The 16,337-nt window shown below is 35.8% G+C and overlaps 1 protein-coding gene across 1 annotated transcript in view; it reads left to right on the forward strand.

The window, feature by feature from the left end:
• POLN (polymerase (DNA directed) nu) overlaps positions 1-16,337 on the forward strand; it is a 104,349-nt gene that overhangs the window by 75,599 nt on the left and 12,413 nt on the right. Inside the window, exons 20-21 of the mRNA XM_010577280.1 lie at positions 975-1,085; positions 5,076-5,154. Coding sequence (XP_010575582.1) covers positions 975-1,085; positions 5,076-5,154 — 190 coding nt within the window. The remainder of the gene's footprint in view (positions 1-974; positions 1,086-5,075; positions 5,155-16,337) is intronic.

The following is a 16,337-nucleotide window of genomic DNA, read 5'->3' on the forward strand; positions in this document are numbered from 1 at the left end:
CACATAAGTCTGGGTATGTGTTGTCCATAGTAAGGTCATAACTTTGTGTTTGAAGAGGTATCCTTACCACATGGTTGCCAAAGAGGAGACGAAACTCCAGCAGTCTGAACTTCCATGGTATCTAATGACAATTCATGGATAGTCAAGATGATCAGAAGTATAATGGAAGATTTTATAAAGTTATATTTTTAACATGGATGCTTTTTCATTTTTCTTAAAATAAGAAGTTTAGTTTTGAAGATAAGCTGAGATAAGGTTTTGTGTGTGTTATTTTGACAAGACGATCCTCACATCTCTTCCTCTTTCAACTCCTCTCACTTGCTCTCCAGAATAGTTGTTTTGGCAAAATACATCATTAGGCATAACATAAAGTATTAACTGTGTTTTCATGTGTTTCTTTTAAACCGAACCCCCCCATCACACTAGAGTTAAGGAAGTTTGGCTGTGAAAGGGACACAAAAATACCACATAAAGAAAATGGGAAAAAAATTATAACTTTGGGTTTTTTTCCCCCAAAAATATTTGATAATTTTGAGAGATATTCATTAATGATTTAATTACTCTACAAATTGATTTTTCTTTGCTATTCCCAAGTAAACTATTCATTGCATGGAAAGCTCTAATTATGGCTGCTAATAGATAGCTAATTCTGCTAGGTATTTATAGTTTCATCTCCCACAGAGAGAGTTTGCTGGTATATCAGTAGACATTCCTAATAAAAGTACAGCTTTAATGAACAGAAGTTTTCCTTGTGTAACATGTACCAGTTCTCTGAATGAAATAATTCTTGGTCCAAAAATACAATAAGCATTTACAGTTTAAATGAGAGAAGCTCTGACTATTTTCAGAGCGCAAAATATTAAATTGACTCAGGCAGCACATAATTGTAAAAATCTATATTATCTTCAGAAAGAATTTTTGACATTTAATTTTAATCACTCTAAGAATACTAATTTGTATTTAAATCCTACAAGGTTATGTGGTTTCCATAATGGGACGTAAAAGACCACTGGCTAATATCAATGCACAGGATTACAAACTACGCACTCAAGCGGAGAGGCAGGCTGTCAATTTTGTTGTTCAAGGTAAAATACTGCATGCCTACCTTCCTACTTACCTACCTATCTCTTTATGTCTGTTTGGCTTTAGTGGACACAACTCTGATAATCTCAAAATGAATGAATATTCTAGTAGTCTACTAGAGTAGACTCCTGAGGCATGAATTTTACTATAAAAGAGAAGTTTAAATGATGTATTCTATCTATCTTGGATATGGCCAGTGAACACTATCATAATACTAATAACAGTATCAATGTTATACACTGTAGTGCTCTGTGTAATTAAATATAGCTATAGATACAAACTATGTGTAGAGAGAATACCTAGAATTCAGTGCTTCAGATGTATTGTCTTAAAACATTTTTCTTTCTGTTTTCTGATACTTTGTTACTTCAAAAGGGTTTCTGTGATTATGCTGCTTACAGATTCTAGGTTTTATTTTTCCAGATAGCTTTAGTTTAAGATATATACAACATTAAAAGAACCATGCATTGTTATTATTTGTTTTGAAACCCAACTCATTCTTTGTAAGGAAGATTCAAACTAAATTCTCTGGAGGGCAAAAAAAAGTGTTTTTTCACAGAAAAACATTGCAAATTTGCCATATAGATTGGAAATGTAAAAATCAGCATGAAGTGCTCAAATGTTAATCTGATGCATTAACATAGTCTGTTTAAATCACTTGGGGCTCAGTCGTGTACAGAATTTAGCCACCTAAAGAAAAAAATAAAAACTGAGCTAGCAGTCCAAGACTGAGATCTCTCCTACCAAGCCACTCCTTTGAAGAATTATTTTTTTAATTGGATGATGCTGACAGGGTTTTTACTAAGTTATATTGGAAGTGTACAATTTATAGGCAAGTAAAAAGTGCTTTCTAGACATGGTGATGGCGTGCTTTTAATGAAGTGATTTTCCTTTTGAAAGGACCATGTGTTTTTTCTTTTTTTTTCCTCTCCAAATATTATTCATTTTAATGTTTCATTTTCAAAATGACTTAAGTATTTATGTCATGTTTGACACTCCTTATAATCAGTAACTGAATTTAAGTATTGTCTCTACAAGGATATGTACAGAGCTAGAATTCTAATACCTACCCTGTTGCTTGAGTAATAGTTGTGCTCAAGTCATGGCTGCCTTGCTGTAGTAGGCACTCAACTGTAGAATTTTAAAATATCTGTATAAAATCTGCAGCAAAGCCTGCACGTTCGTAACACTGGGCGTGCCTGCACAACCTTCTCCAGAGACTTGTGTTCGGTTTACCTGGGTTTCCATCCAGCTGGCCAGCAGCCCTCTCCAGTTGAAGGCACAATGCTTGAGCTAATACAGCGAGTCCTGCTGAGTGTACAGTGTAGCATTAATAAAGCTACACAGCCTTCTGAGCAGCACTTGCTTATGTCCATCTGTCCAAAGAGCTTGGAGGTGAGGCAAAGCTATCAGAGGACTGTCTATGAAACCCTTACTTCTATGTAGCTACAATAAAAAGATTATCATATTTCATTGTCTGTTCAAATAATACTGAAGGCCAAATCTGATGAAAAATAGTGTAACTGTTATTCAAAACATGTAAAATTAGAAGGTGTGATGAAGCATAGATTAAAATGTCTAAAATACTCAGTATTCCCAAATTTTATAAAAAATTTCATTCTAGACTACAACAATCTAACTTCAGGATTTCAGCTATGAGATAATATTTTAAGACTGTAAAAACTTCCTAAATTATGCTAAAACATTTTATCATAGTTAGCGTGCTAAACTGCATTTAATGTATGTGGTTTATAATTATATCTAATAGTCTAATTAATTTAAGCAGTTTGCATTTTTGTTATGGTAGCAGCAACTCATAGCAGAAGACTTCTTCTAATGCATGACACTAGAGAGGCACGCAGAGTTCCAGCTTACAACTGGATTTCCCACAGTTCTTTCACAGTGTTTTTTCTCTTTTTGAATATTTCCCAGTTCAATAGTCTTTACTAATGTACAGCATAATATTCTTCAGTTATAATTCAGCTCTACCTAACTGCATAGAGCAAACCATTTATTTTAATTTTTATTATTTATTGATATTTGTGGCAAAATCCACCAGAAGAATATAATTATTTTCTTTTAAAATATTTAGTGTACCATAAAAATAATATCTCATAAAAAAATAATTTGAGAATTCTTTCATATTTTGTTATTTTACATTGTTTCATGAAGAAGACATATAGAACATATAACATGCTAAATTATAAGTTTATTCTCACAATCACTAAGAAGATATTTCCTGACGTTTGCTGAAACATCCTTTCTTCCTTTTTATATCAATGTGTCCCTTTTTGTGTTGTATTGAATCAGTTTGACACATCATTTGAACAGGAAAGCGAGATAGGTATTAGAGGCTAAATTCGCAATTAGACATAGCCATCTCAATAATCAGCTGTGGATCTGCACTTGGTATAGTTAATGAGTAAAACAGCCTCAGTGTGGGATTCAAAGGAGGCAGTTTGTCATAGAAAACCATGAAGAAGGAAGAGGCATTAAGTCTAGCTTCTCGATCTCTTAGATATTCTCTCTTAGCCAAAAGGATCAACCATGTCCCAGGGTGCATCAAGCACAGCATCGCTAGCTGGTCAAGAGAGGTGATTGTCCCACCCGACGCTGCAGTGGTGCAGCCCCACCTCGAGCACTGGGTGCAGTTTTGGGCGCCTCGATATCAGATGGACACCAAACTATTAGACTGTGTCCAGAGGAGAGCGACCAAGATGGTGAAGGGTCTCAAGGGCAAGACTTAGGAGGAGCAGCTGAGGTCACTTGGCTTGTTCAGCTTGGAGAAGAGAAGGCTGAGGGGTGACCTCATCGCAGTCTACAGCTTCCTCAAGGTGGGCGGCAGACGAGGAGGTGCTGATCTCCTCTCTGGTGACCAGCGATAGGATACGAGGGGATGGAATGCAGCTGCATCAGGGGAAGTTCAGATTGGACATTAGGAAAAGGTTCTTCACTGGGAGGGGTAGTCGGTCACAGGAAGAGGCTCCCCAGGGAAGCGGTCAAGGCACCAAGCCTGTCAGAGTTCAAGGAGCATCTGGATGACGCTCTTAGTCATATGGTTTAGTTTTAGGTAGTGCTGCGAGGAGCAGGGAGTTGGACTTGGGGATCCGTGTGGGTCCCTTCCGACTTGAGATATTCTGTGATTCTGTGATTCCATGATTCTGTGGTTATCTCCCAGCAGAGTACCCTTACCATTTGCCTACCTGGCTGTTCTTTATCCCTCCTGTGCAAGTTGAACCATTTGGAAGAAAGAATGGGAGTGTGAAAAGGAAGATGTCTACCCTCTAGTACATTTAGGATATCTGATGGCACAAGGAGGATTATGGCTTCCAATCCATACTTAAAGGATTGTTTCTGTATTTTATCTGATAAATCTTTATGTAAAATGTATTAAACCCCTGTTGCGTGGTTCAGAACAGACCCCTTCACCAAACTGCAGGCCTGGAGAATCTTTCTGCCTCTTGATCACCAGAAACACGTAATCTATTATGTAACATGACACTGTTTTATGCACCACTGCTCTTAACGCTGTAATGTAATGAATATACATTACAAACACATGGAAATATGAAAAAGCATAAAATTAACTTTCCAAATGAAAATGTAGTGCTGAAACAATGTTTTAACCTTTTGTGACATTAAATTTTAATTGATTTATAGGTAAATTTTAATTCCAATTTAGTGTTAGATAATTTCAGACATTTTTTATAAAAAGCAATTTTTCAACTCCTGGCCATGACTGACAAATTCACCTTTAATTACCACATAATTTCATATTATTATTTTCTGGTTTTAATTAACATGTAATTATTTAGTTTGTTATTTATTAGTCTTATGATCTGTTTCACATATTACATGAATTGAATCTGCCAGTTTTGCAAATTCTTATAATTCAGAATCTTCAGATGTTTTCCATTCCTATGCTATAGTTCCAAGAAGAACATTTTCCTTCTGCATGCTTTAAATTAAAAGCAGATCACTTTCTTTCATAGGATCTGCAGCAGATCTTTGTAAAATGGCTATGGTGGAGATTTTTACCTCTGTTGTCATTTCTCCGACTTTGACAGCCAGGTTAGTAATGAATGACTGCAAAACTGTTTGATTTTAAAACAAAAGTAGTTGAAATGAATGTGTTTCTGGCATTTTAAGCAGCTGTAGAAATATCATGTATGCCTCTGCATCTTTTAACAAGCAAGGACTTGTGGGATGGTTTTATACATTCAAAGTTATATCTTTGTGCTTAAATGGTTGGATCTGTAAATCCATCCCAAGGCGATGAAGTGCCCTGGGGCCATTTAAACTCAGTCAGATCTAGTTCAGTGGTAGTTCCGCGTCTTTGAAATCAAGCCTGCTGATCATATCCTTCCTGTATTTTGAGTGTATTGTACAATGGGAATTGAACATTCAATGGGCTGGGAAAAAAACAGGAATCAGGAAACCAGTGGTCAAGCAAAATAAATGAACATTTTTTATTCTTGTATAGATGGCTTTCCTTTGCTAAAGAAAAGCTAGGTCATCATGATTCTCTTCTGTTGTGACTGCTCATAGTTGGTTAGGAGATCACAGAATGTCCTCAAGATTTTTACACCACTAGCAGAAATAATCAAGTCTGCTTTTCCTGTAATAAAGGATGGAGAGGATGGTGCAGAGAGTCAGTGAGCATTATTAATTGCTGCAACAGAAAGATACTTTGAAGGCAAACATGCAGAAAAAAACCCCAAACAAATGGAATCTCATCTTTTGTAATGCTGTAGTAAACAATCCAGTAGAACATGAGTTTTTGCGGTAGAAGTTCAGATAAAAGCAGAGATAGCAGGTAGTGCAGAACATCAGTGTTTCTGTTGTCATCCAGAAGGGGAAATCATAAAAACTTAGCTGTAGCAATCATATATTAAGAACTTCAGTGGGAGTTTAGGTCAGTAAAAAGTAACAGGGTTTGGCCTTCCACACATATTTTGCAATTATGTGTAATATCTAACCCTATAAATACTGTGTATTTGTGTGTGTATCATTTACACACAGCAGTGTTATTTGATCAATGTTTCAAAATGTAATTTCTAATTACAAATATAAATTGCATGTGTTGAATTCAAAGGTAGAGTCACTCCTATGCCAAAAATAAAACTTGTTCTGAGTAACACTCTCAAGTGTTCTTGCAACTTTTTGAGCAAAATACCATTGAACTATTACCGAAAAAGAAACAATAAGTGGCCTTCTAGTGCAAATCTGAAATGGGATATGGTTCTTTGGTGGAGATACTGCATGTGTCCAGACAATGATACATTTATGTATTAAACGTTGGATGATGGACTATAACATATTGCATTGTACATTTTGGGGCAGATTCTCTGTGCTGATTATAATTCTTTCTGCTGCCTGAGTTGTACAAAGGTACTAGAATCTGGCAGCTGTGGCCTGGTTGATAATTTCTGTAGCAGGCGTAATTTTGAGTTGGATTAGCAATAGAGCAGCTGCCTTCTGGGACAAGCAGCCAACAGTCTTTAATGGAGGAGGCAAGTGGAGGTGGTGAGAGGGCAAAGGACATACTCCCTTCTGCAGTTCCTATGTAGCATGCAGATTTTTAGGTTCAATAACTACCTGTTTGTTGTAATTCTGAGTAAACCAAAGCTTTTTGTGACTAATGCTGTGTCTGATAAAGCTCGTGAATATTTTCTTCTCTCAACAGAAAATTTTATTTGGGTTGTCCTTTCTCAAAACTATTTGTTTCAAAGAAGTAGTGTCACCAAATGGCTAAGAAGGTAACAGACAAGGGGAAATATTGATTTACATGTTGAATTCCCTTGTGCTGTGGAAGCATAGGGAAATGGCTACACCAGACAACAGAAAAGTATCACTGCCTATCCTTCTTATTCCTGTCATAAATGTCACAGCTGGGAGAGACCAAGACTGCAAGGGCATCTAAAAGAGACAGACTGTTTTAAATTGGAATTTTGAACTCCTGCCAGCCATTAACAACTGGATGGCTTTGCTAAAGTAGAGCCTTTTAATAGTCACTAATGGCTCCTTGCTGTAATATTTAGTAGGTACTTACAAGCCAGGCTTGTCAGAAAAGCACAATCAATGCCTTTATAAATTCTGTGAACACTCACCTGGTTGGATGGTGGCATTTGAAAGCATCACTGTCGTCTTGCCAAAAGAGTACAGGACTGAAACTTGAAAATTTGGGTTTCCACTTGTCTGTCAGGTGACATTCAGTTACTTGTTTTTTCAGTGGTCTGTTTCTTGATTTTCTTAGCAGTCAGATCAGGATAATGATCCTAACATCCTTTGTAAAGTGCTTCAAAAATATTGTTAAAAGGAAGTGTATACATAATTGGTGGTGTTGTAACAGTAGGAATGCACAGTAGCTCTTCCAAAATGAGAAATATAATCAATCTCCTATTATCATCACATCAGATCATATTCATTCCAAACATAGCACACTACTATCTTTTCTTCTATCTTCACCCACTTGTAGGTATTTTTTTTTCTCTATCAGAACTTTGGAAATGGGGTTTTCACTTTGAACAGCATATCAAAGAGAAGTATCTTTTATATATGCTTTAGAAGTGAATATGAACTCACTTTTACATTGGGGGACAGTATCCTATTAGGCATAGCCAAGTAGGGGCTAACACTTAACATTTTGTCTTCCTTACCTTGGAAATGAAAAAAAAAAAAAAAGTTAATTCTAGATAAGGTCTTACATTTTTTAGTGTTAGTTTGCAGGTATGTTTGCAGACTTCTCCAGTGACAGCACTGTATTCATTTTTCACACGTTGTAAGCTGTTCAGCTGTGAGCAAACTCTGACCCAACAGTATGAAACTTCATTTTTGTAGGACTAGTAGTCAGTAGATTCTCAGTTATTGTTTGCACATATGATACTTCATTTGGAAGTCAGGGAAAGGTAATCAAGTTACATTTTCATGATGCTTCATCAGAGAGGCCCTCTTGATGAAACAGTATATTCCACTGTGAATGATCAATGGCTGTTCTATCAAGTAGCAGTCTCATTTTTCTCCTTGTGTTTCTTCATCTTTTAATTCAAATGCCAGCCTAGCAAATTATGCTGTTGACAATAAAAAGTCAATCAGTTACTGGGAAATAATTTTACAGAAATGGGGAAAAGTAGCATTAAATGCAATAAGTATGATAAAGAACTGATATTAGTATGGGTTAACTACTGGCATCAGTGTTAACATCTCTGCATTTTGTGTGGCACTGAGGAGTAATCAAAATGGTTTCTTCAGACTTCTTCCATATTACCTAGGTCTTTTTTAAGATGCTGTTCTGCTGCTGCTGGCCAAGTTGCTTACTGAAAATGTGCTGCTGACATAAATTATTCAAGTGCCAGCTTTTACCTGTCTCATACAATTCACAGAACCTCCACACAATGTTTCCTGCAGGCAGATGATAGCAAAGAAACCTCTGAAGTGAGATCAAGGCATACAGTAGCAGCTGAAAGAAAGATTTATGGAATTCATGAGAGTAGAAAGGTACTTGGTGAACTCAGATGGACAGCTGTAGTTATTTTCAGTGTTTCAAACGTCATTGCAGTGGCAAGACACATGGAAACTTGGTGAGAAAGAAGGATGCTGGCAAATTGTGGAAGAATTGCTGCCTATAGCAATTCTTGTAAAAATTATGACTTCGTAACCTGAAGATGCACTGATGTTACCCAAAGTCTACCTGGTGCTACATGGACTTCTTGGAAAGTCTTTAAAGATGATAATATCCCAACAACATGCAAATTAAATTTAACAAGTCTACAGAACTATTGAGTAATTTGATGTGAGTCCAGCAATTCTGCTTTCTCACCAATTTATTGTTCCTTCAGCTCTGGACCTGTGCCACAAACACACAGCTTTATTTCTCAGCATGTCCGGAACCCAGTTAAAGAGACAGGTTCAGCAACAGGCCAGATATAAATGAATGATCCGAAAAGGAGGAGCCACCAGCAAATAAAAGGAAAAGGCATGATCTTATTTTCTTGATCCCAGCTCCTTTTCAGCAGCAGTGGATGTTCGAGGTTTTGTATGTCCTCCTCAAGGAACAAACATTTTAATCAACCTAATGATTTTCTGAGTTGTTGAACTGTAAATGCAGCTTGCTTCTACACAGATAGCTAAATTAGTTAGAAACAGCCCTAATCATCCCAGGAACAAGCATTGTGTTATGTGACCTGGATTTTTTTCAGATACAAATCATGTGATAAATCACAAATGATTCATTTGTTGGAAGTGGTTTCAGTTTTAGTTAGACACAAGAACCTAGAGGCATTTTCATAAGGTGTGTAGGGATTGAAGCATTAGTACTTTATTGGCTGCTTATTGTTTCTCAGATTCATAAAAAAGGACATACTAATAAAACCAACTTCTTGATTACATCATAGCTTCAACCAAATACATTCAGTAAACTGCTTAGTGCTGCTGCCATGTGTGATGATTTTCTTTATTTCTGGACATAGAACTTAGGTCCCTTTATCTGTTTCCTGAGGAACTAAAGAATTGTTTTTACTCATGTTTCTTCTGTACCAGTTATCCAGAATTTTCAAGTAAATGCTTATTGCTGCGGTACTCTGCCCACACTTTCCCAGTATAGGGTTGCATATCTGCTCTAAAGTATTAACTCTAGCAAGTTTGGCAACTTTATCCTCAGCCTAATACTGGAGAAATAGAATCACAAGGAAAAGATAAAAGCTTTGGATTCTGCTTGAGAGGAAAATAAGATTTTTGTTTCACAGACGTATGCTTTTGTTTCAGTAGAAGGAAACATCCTAGATCATATTGCTATGTCAGAAATGACTGTGACCTCTCCATAGCTGCTGTCCCAGTCCAGTATGTAGCTCTTTGCTTCCCACAATGACCAAATAAGTTTGTATTTCTAGGCGTGCTGACTTAGAAAAATCATTACTTTCATCAAGTATTGAAAGCAGTATTTTGCATGTATCCACAAGATGGTGAACTATTACCTGAAAACTTCGTGCATAATGAGCCAAATCAAGTCAGAATGATTAATTCTGTATAGAAAGAGCTAAATATATTTCATATGCTTAAATATCACAGCCAAAAAGGGCATTCATGATGTAGCAGGTTTTTCAGGGTTCCTTTATGTCAGTCGTTCAACACAAATAAATAATTTTCATTTATAAAAACCTTTGTAGGTCACCTTTTAGATTGGTATGTTTTAAAACACTTTGAGTACATGCAAAAATTCTACTCTCTTTAATTAACCATCTGTTGAGTTTCCTGCTCTTCATGATGTAGCTGCTGAGAAAACAAATTTCACAAGTTAGCTGAATTTTTATAGTTAAAATGTTAAAATGTCAAAATATCCTGGTCTTTATTATGGAAACACTGAAAGAGGTAACTTAAAGTTAATGCGGGTAACATCTATGCAGGCATGATATATTTTAAGCTATAGCTTTTATACTACCACATTAGAAATCCTTATAGATGCAGCTTCAAAAGAAACTTGAAAAATCTACAAAATGTTACAAAATTATCATAGCCTTGTTCCTTAGTTATATGACAACTTAATAGGCATTCTTTCCACTGGAATCTGTGTACTTTTATGGGGAAACTGTGATGCAATTAAATAACAGGTAGTATTAGTAGTATCAGAAAAAAAATAATACAGTTTTAGTGTAAGGAACATAATGATTTCTAAGAGGAATTGGATCCAACATCCATCTGGTCCATTATCACGGAGTGTGGCCAGTAGCAGATGCTTCAGGAAGAAGGTGTAAGATTTGTAGCAGGATAGCCTGTCTGTCTGCAGATTTTCATCTTGCTGTGATTGTGGGGATGAGTCTAAGTTCTGAAACAGAAGATTTAAGATTCTTCCCCCAAAATCATTGTATGTCATCATTTCTAAATGTTCTTGAAATCCATACAAGTGTTTGTTACATGAGCAACCATTCTGGCTTTTTCTGGCAATGTGTTTCATTACATGCCTTTTAAACCATTATTTTATTTTATTCACTATGAATTTATTAAGTATGAAAATTTATCAAATTTTCAAGTCATTAAGTTCTTGGGTTTTAGTTACAGAACATAAACCATCTTTTCTTTTGTTATTTTTTTTTCATATTTCCCCATTTATCTGATTTCAAAATACCTTATTGTTTTTTACAATTTTTTTCTAACCACTTAACAGCTTTTATGCTCTTTTGGGAATTTTTTTAAACTTATCATTATATACAAAGCTTTTAACCATGTACTCTCCTATCTGCAATTTTGAAGTCTCCCATTATGCATTTAGAGGATTCAGATTCAAAATGAATAAATGTGATGTTACTAGTTGGATGATTATTTTATTCATCAAAAAAGGGGATAACATAGGATGACAGACAAGGATATTAATATTTGGGATACAAAATCTGATAGTGTTGTATCAGAAAATGGTATTAATTTCAATGATCAGGGAGATAGTGCTTTTTTAAATAAGAAGAAAACCATATGTGAATAGAAAATGATGGATTTTTTAAAGTATTTCTAGAGTGTTTATTGTGCTACCACGTGATCATTAATACCCTTTTTAAAGTAGTGTGCTTTTAGTAACTTTTTTAATGTTTATACATTTTTTACTGTACCTATATAAAAAGTTAACTATTAACATTGTCTTGTGTTCTTAAGTAATGCATTATTTATTATTTTTTTAAGTTTAACTAGAATTTTTACTCAAACAAATAAGCTATGATGGATTTTAAATAACTTATCTTTTTTGCTCCTTCTCCAAAGAGAATCCTTTGGCTTTAGGAAATCTCCTGTTTAGTTATGATTTAATTCTCGGTGTTTCTTCACATTAGAAAGAAAATGTGTAATTTTTCATGGAGGTTTTACATTTGAGTACTCTAGCTCAGAATCAGACAACCTGATGGTGCCACACCTTTTTTTTTTTCTGAGATGTGGAGCTAACCAACAGGAAGCATCTTAAACTATTTTAGTCTGGGCTCTCAGCCTGGTTCTTAGTCAGAATAAGGTGCCCTGAATTCCTTATAGAATCATAGAATCAATTAGGTTGGAAAAGACCCTTAAGATCATAGGTCTGTATTATGCATGACAATCGGACCCTCTTATTTAAAGCTTTCCCAGTTACCCAATTTTAAACCTTACTTTAATTTATTTTCTGTTCAAACTCCTGAACCAGGTAGCTCGATGTAGTGTGTGAGCTCCTCTCAGGTATTGTTTGAGCAATATACTTAGCACCTTACAGGTATGGCTTCGCCTGTCTCATTCCCTTCCTTTGTGCTGCCTGTCCTTAGTTAGAGCTCCTGTGGGAGTGTCGGGGGCTATGGTGAGGGAAGCGAGCAGAGACAGCAATTGAGATTGAGGTGAGTTTTGAGGGGTCTGGAACAGGCATGTGGTGGGTCCAGATTGCTTGCTACTAAAAGATGGAGTAAATTAACCAACGGTTAGTCTGTAAGAATTCATTGCTGGTTTATATTTTGCATTATCTTCATGCAGACCGGTCTGGAAAACTAGACCATGTTATGCTTTGGGTGTGTCATTAACAGCAGTAAAAATTTCCCTGGTGATACAAAAATGTACAGAAGGCTGTTCTCTGTCTAACTTCAGGTATCCAATGTAGGTAGCTGTTATAGGAGGTGGTACCCCCACAAAGACAATGCATAGAGTTGAGGTTTTCCAGATGTCAGTTCGGAACATCTAAGTCAGAGCCTACATTTGTCCCTTGACTATAGAAGGAGCATGAATTTAATTAGATTGAGCATCTCATGGCACATTGTAACAGCCTGAAACACTGCACGTGGCTGTTAAAAAACAGCTTCCAAGAAAGAATACTATGATGATTTTGTCTTTTTTTCCTCTATCCTACACTGGCCTCTTCTACAGGATATTCCTACAATAGAGTCTGCAGCACGTCATGCCACAGCGTTCTCATTTGCAGTTTAGACAAAATGTTGTTTCCTTTAATGGTAAAAAAATACAGTTGCTCACCAATAAGGTAATAGCTGTTTTGTTGAAGTCAGTTCAATAGTGTACTTATTTCTAGGCAACACATTTGAAGCAGTCATGGAAAAACTTGCAATTCTGTACTTTAGAACAGAGAGGTCCAGATCTGGAATATATTGTTTTACAGTAACAAACAAAATCCTCATTTGTTCTTATATTAGACAAACTGGCTTGGTACTGGGAAAAAATATACTATAAGGAGACAATATGGCCTCATAAATAGAATACTATGAAAGAAAATCTTTATGATAGTTTAATTTGTTTTGGCATATATAAGTCAATAATATAATTATGATATAGTAATGACAACTGGGTGGAACCATTGAAGGCCTGAGAAGTTTAGTCTCTGTGTTGTTTCATAGGAAACTGAATGAATAATGAATGTAGTGTTGAAGAGAATAAAAAATATTTTCTTTTTAAAATTCTATAGTGCAGCATAATAGTTTAAGGATATTGTGTGCTGGGCACACTAAACTGATGTCAAAAGCCACATTCAGACTGGCAATCACAGTAATACTTCTGCATTTGAAGGTGCAGGTTGTAGCAGTATCTCCATTCCACACCACAGACATACTCAGATGCAGGTCATGTTTCTCAGTAAAAAGAAACCATGTGTGTACTCATCAAAAATGGTGCCTAATCTGCAGGCAATCAAGAAAATAGTTAATAAAATATTAGCCTGTAAATCAAAGGCATTCTTATAATCTGTAGAACAACAAAAATACTAGTCTCTGCCTGGTTTGCGGTTTCTAATCTAGTTTACGATACCTTTTAGCAAGAGAGAATGAGAGAAGCTTGCTATTTCAATATTCCTTCAAAGTGAAGATGATTCAGTTAAGCTATTAAGCAAAAGTATAGGGTTTTTTCCAAACTTCTTTCACTCAAGGTATGCAACGGGTGGGTGGGTGCATGCACTGGAACAGTGAAAGCTATGAATTTTGAATGTATAAATTGCTTTGATTTTTTCTTTCATCGGTATTGATGTCAAATTGAACACTTCCTTCTGTGGAAGAGCATATTGCATGCAAGTATTATTACTTTAACAATCCTGAAAAAATTCAGGTGGCCTTGTACTGTAAACCTGCGAGAGTAGAACCCGTTAAGTTGGTGTGAGTTTGATAAGAAAAAGAGGTAAGAGATCATAACAAAAAATCTAACTTGTTTGATGAACATTAAGGAGGAAATAGGGTATACTATTCCATTTCTTGGAATCAAGCTAGGAGATCAAGTTTAGCATTAATTAAAACTTACGTAATGTCTTTCATTTGAAAAGAGAAGTGTATTAGAAATACTTATTTCTTAGATCTCGCATCTCTGAGATAAATATTCCATTTTCTAATTGAATGTGTATTGCTTAGCAGGAGAGTAGCAGAGCTAGACAGAGAACCAGCAATGCTCAGTTCTAGTTCTGTATTTTAGCAGACAGAATATTGTCCTGAACTTCAAATTAATCACTAGATGTTTAAGATGGGGTAGATGTAATTCTGCAACTCTGTGCAGTTCCTCAGTTAACTGGCAATATAACGGAGCCAATAGGCTGTGCTACTCAGGATGATAAGCATTGAGAAACAGGGTCATTTAGCCCAGATGGAGACCCAAGCTAAAATAGCTATGCTGCTTTCAGTGGATGAACTGGAGCGTGTAGAGTTGTGTCAAGTCTGTATTGTGCTGTCCAGACAGAAATTTTGAGTTCAGTTCATGTTGCTTCCACAGGTTTTCTGACTCACATAAGGTAGCACTGATCTCTGGTCCAACCCTGCTCCTCCTGAACTCAGTTTTACTTTTAGCATGGAGATGAGGTGATCAGCTGATCCAATGCTGAGTGGTTTTGGAAATCCAATTCTTTTTCCTCCATTCTTAAATCCTGATAAGTTTATGATAAAATTTTTAGTGTATGTTGTAAGTTCTTCTAAGAAAGGACGTTTCCTTACCTTCAAATATTCAGAATATATGGTGCTCTAATCCTGACTGAAGGCATGAGACACTACTCTGGTACAAATAATAACCAGTCTATCACATTTTTATTGCACTGGTTTAATCAATGCAATTATTTTCACTTATTCCATTGATTCACAGTATATTCATATTTAATGTTCACAGTTCTTTCTGATTTATATCTTTTTCCATGTCATTTCAATGATTACGAGGAATCTCTTGCTTTAATTAATTTACTTGCATTGGAAATTACAACTTTTCATGTAACTGTATTCTCTTGCTACAGATGATCCTGGTCTTTTCATCTATTTCTTTTTGTATCCTGTGTCCCAATTTCCTATTAGAAATATGTTAATCTGTTTCACTCTGCTTCTGACTGTGTTGTAAGTGACTAATAATTTAAGATCTATTATTAGAGCTCACCACACTGTTAGTCAATGTCACATTGTAATTTAAGGCAGTGTGAAACTATCTTAGGATATTTTCCTGAAAGCTGTGAGAAGTTATAAGTAGTAACCATATTGATGTTTCAGCCATTTGTAAGGAATTATTTACTTGAATAACTGCTAGGTATTAAGAAAAGTCTAAAATGGACATTTAATTTAAATGTTATGTACAAATTGCAAAGCAATTTGGAAATAGGTGGTACAGTTTCATGACTTAGACTCCCAGCTACAATAATTAAAGAAGTAATAAAATAAACCTAGTAGGAATACAGTCTAATCAGATATGCAGTATTTTTTCTTCCTGAGTGAGAACTACACTCAGGGATTATATGTGCTAGATTATTCTGCCGTGGACTTGATTCATTCAAATATATTTATTATTTCCTTTGTGAAAGTACTTTTGCACCCAAACCATCAATTTAGGGTCCTATTCTGTAAGCGCTGAACAGTTAAGTCACAGTCCATATGCAAGAGACCTATCAATACAGAACTAATACAGACAAAGAGAAAAATAAAGCAGCAGTATAAACTCATTACAAAACAGCTCTAACTGAAGAACTCAGGTACATGTAGTTGCATGGCTTTCAAGATGTTACTGCTTTCAGCTGTACACTCTGTCCCTGTGAAGGCAACTGTCCTGATAGCAGAGGCAACAGATCAGGTTGTGTGTCTGTGCCTACATTTTCATTCTTCAAACCACTTGTTTGTCAGCATGAGGACACCTACTTTGCACTTAAGCGAAAAGATTATTTTCTGGAAAGGGCTCAAGTCACTGGCCAACTAAGAGTGAATATTGGTATACCGGTGAGCCAACTGCTCTTACTATTGACCTAATTTGCGTTAGTAAAACTGCCCATTTGCAACCACATTTATTCTGGCTCAACTTGAAAAAAACAA

The sequence above is a fragment of the Haliaeetus leucocephalus genome, unplaced genomic scaffold, assembly GCF_000737465.1.
Source record: "Haliaeetus leucocephalus isolate CR32 unplaced genomic scaffold, Haliaeetus_leucocephalus-4.0 Scaffold51, whole genome shotgun sequence".
NCBI classification, from domain to species: Eukaryota; Metazoa; Chordata; class Aves; order Accipitriformes; family Accipitridae; genus Haliaeetus; species Haliaeetus leucocephalus.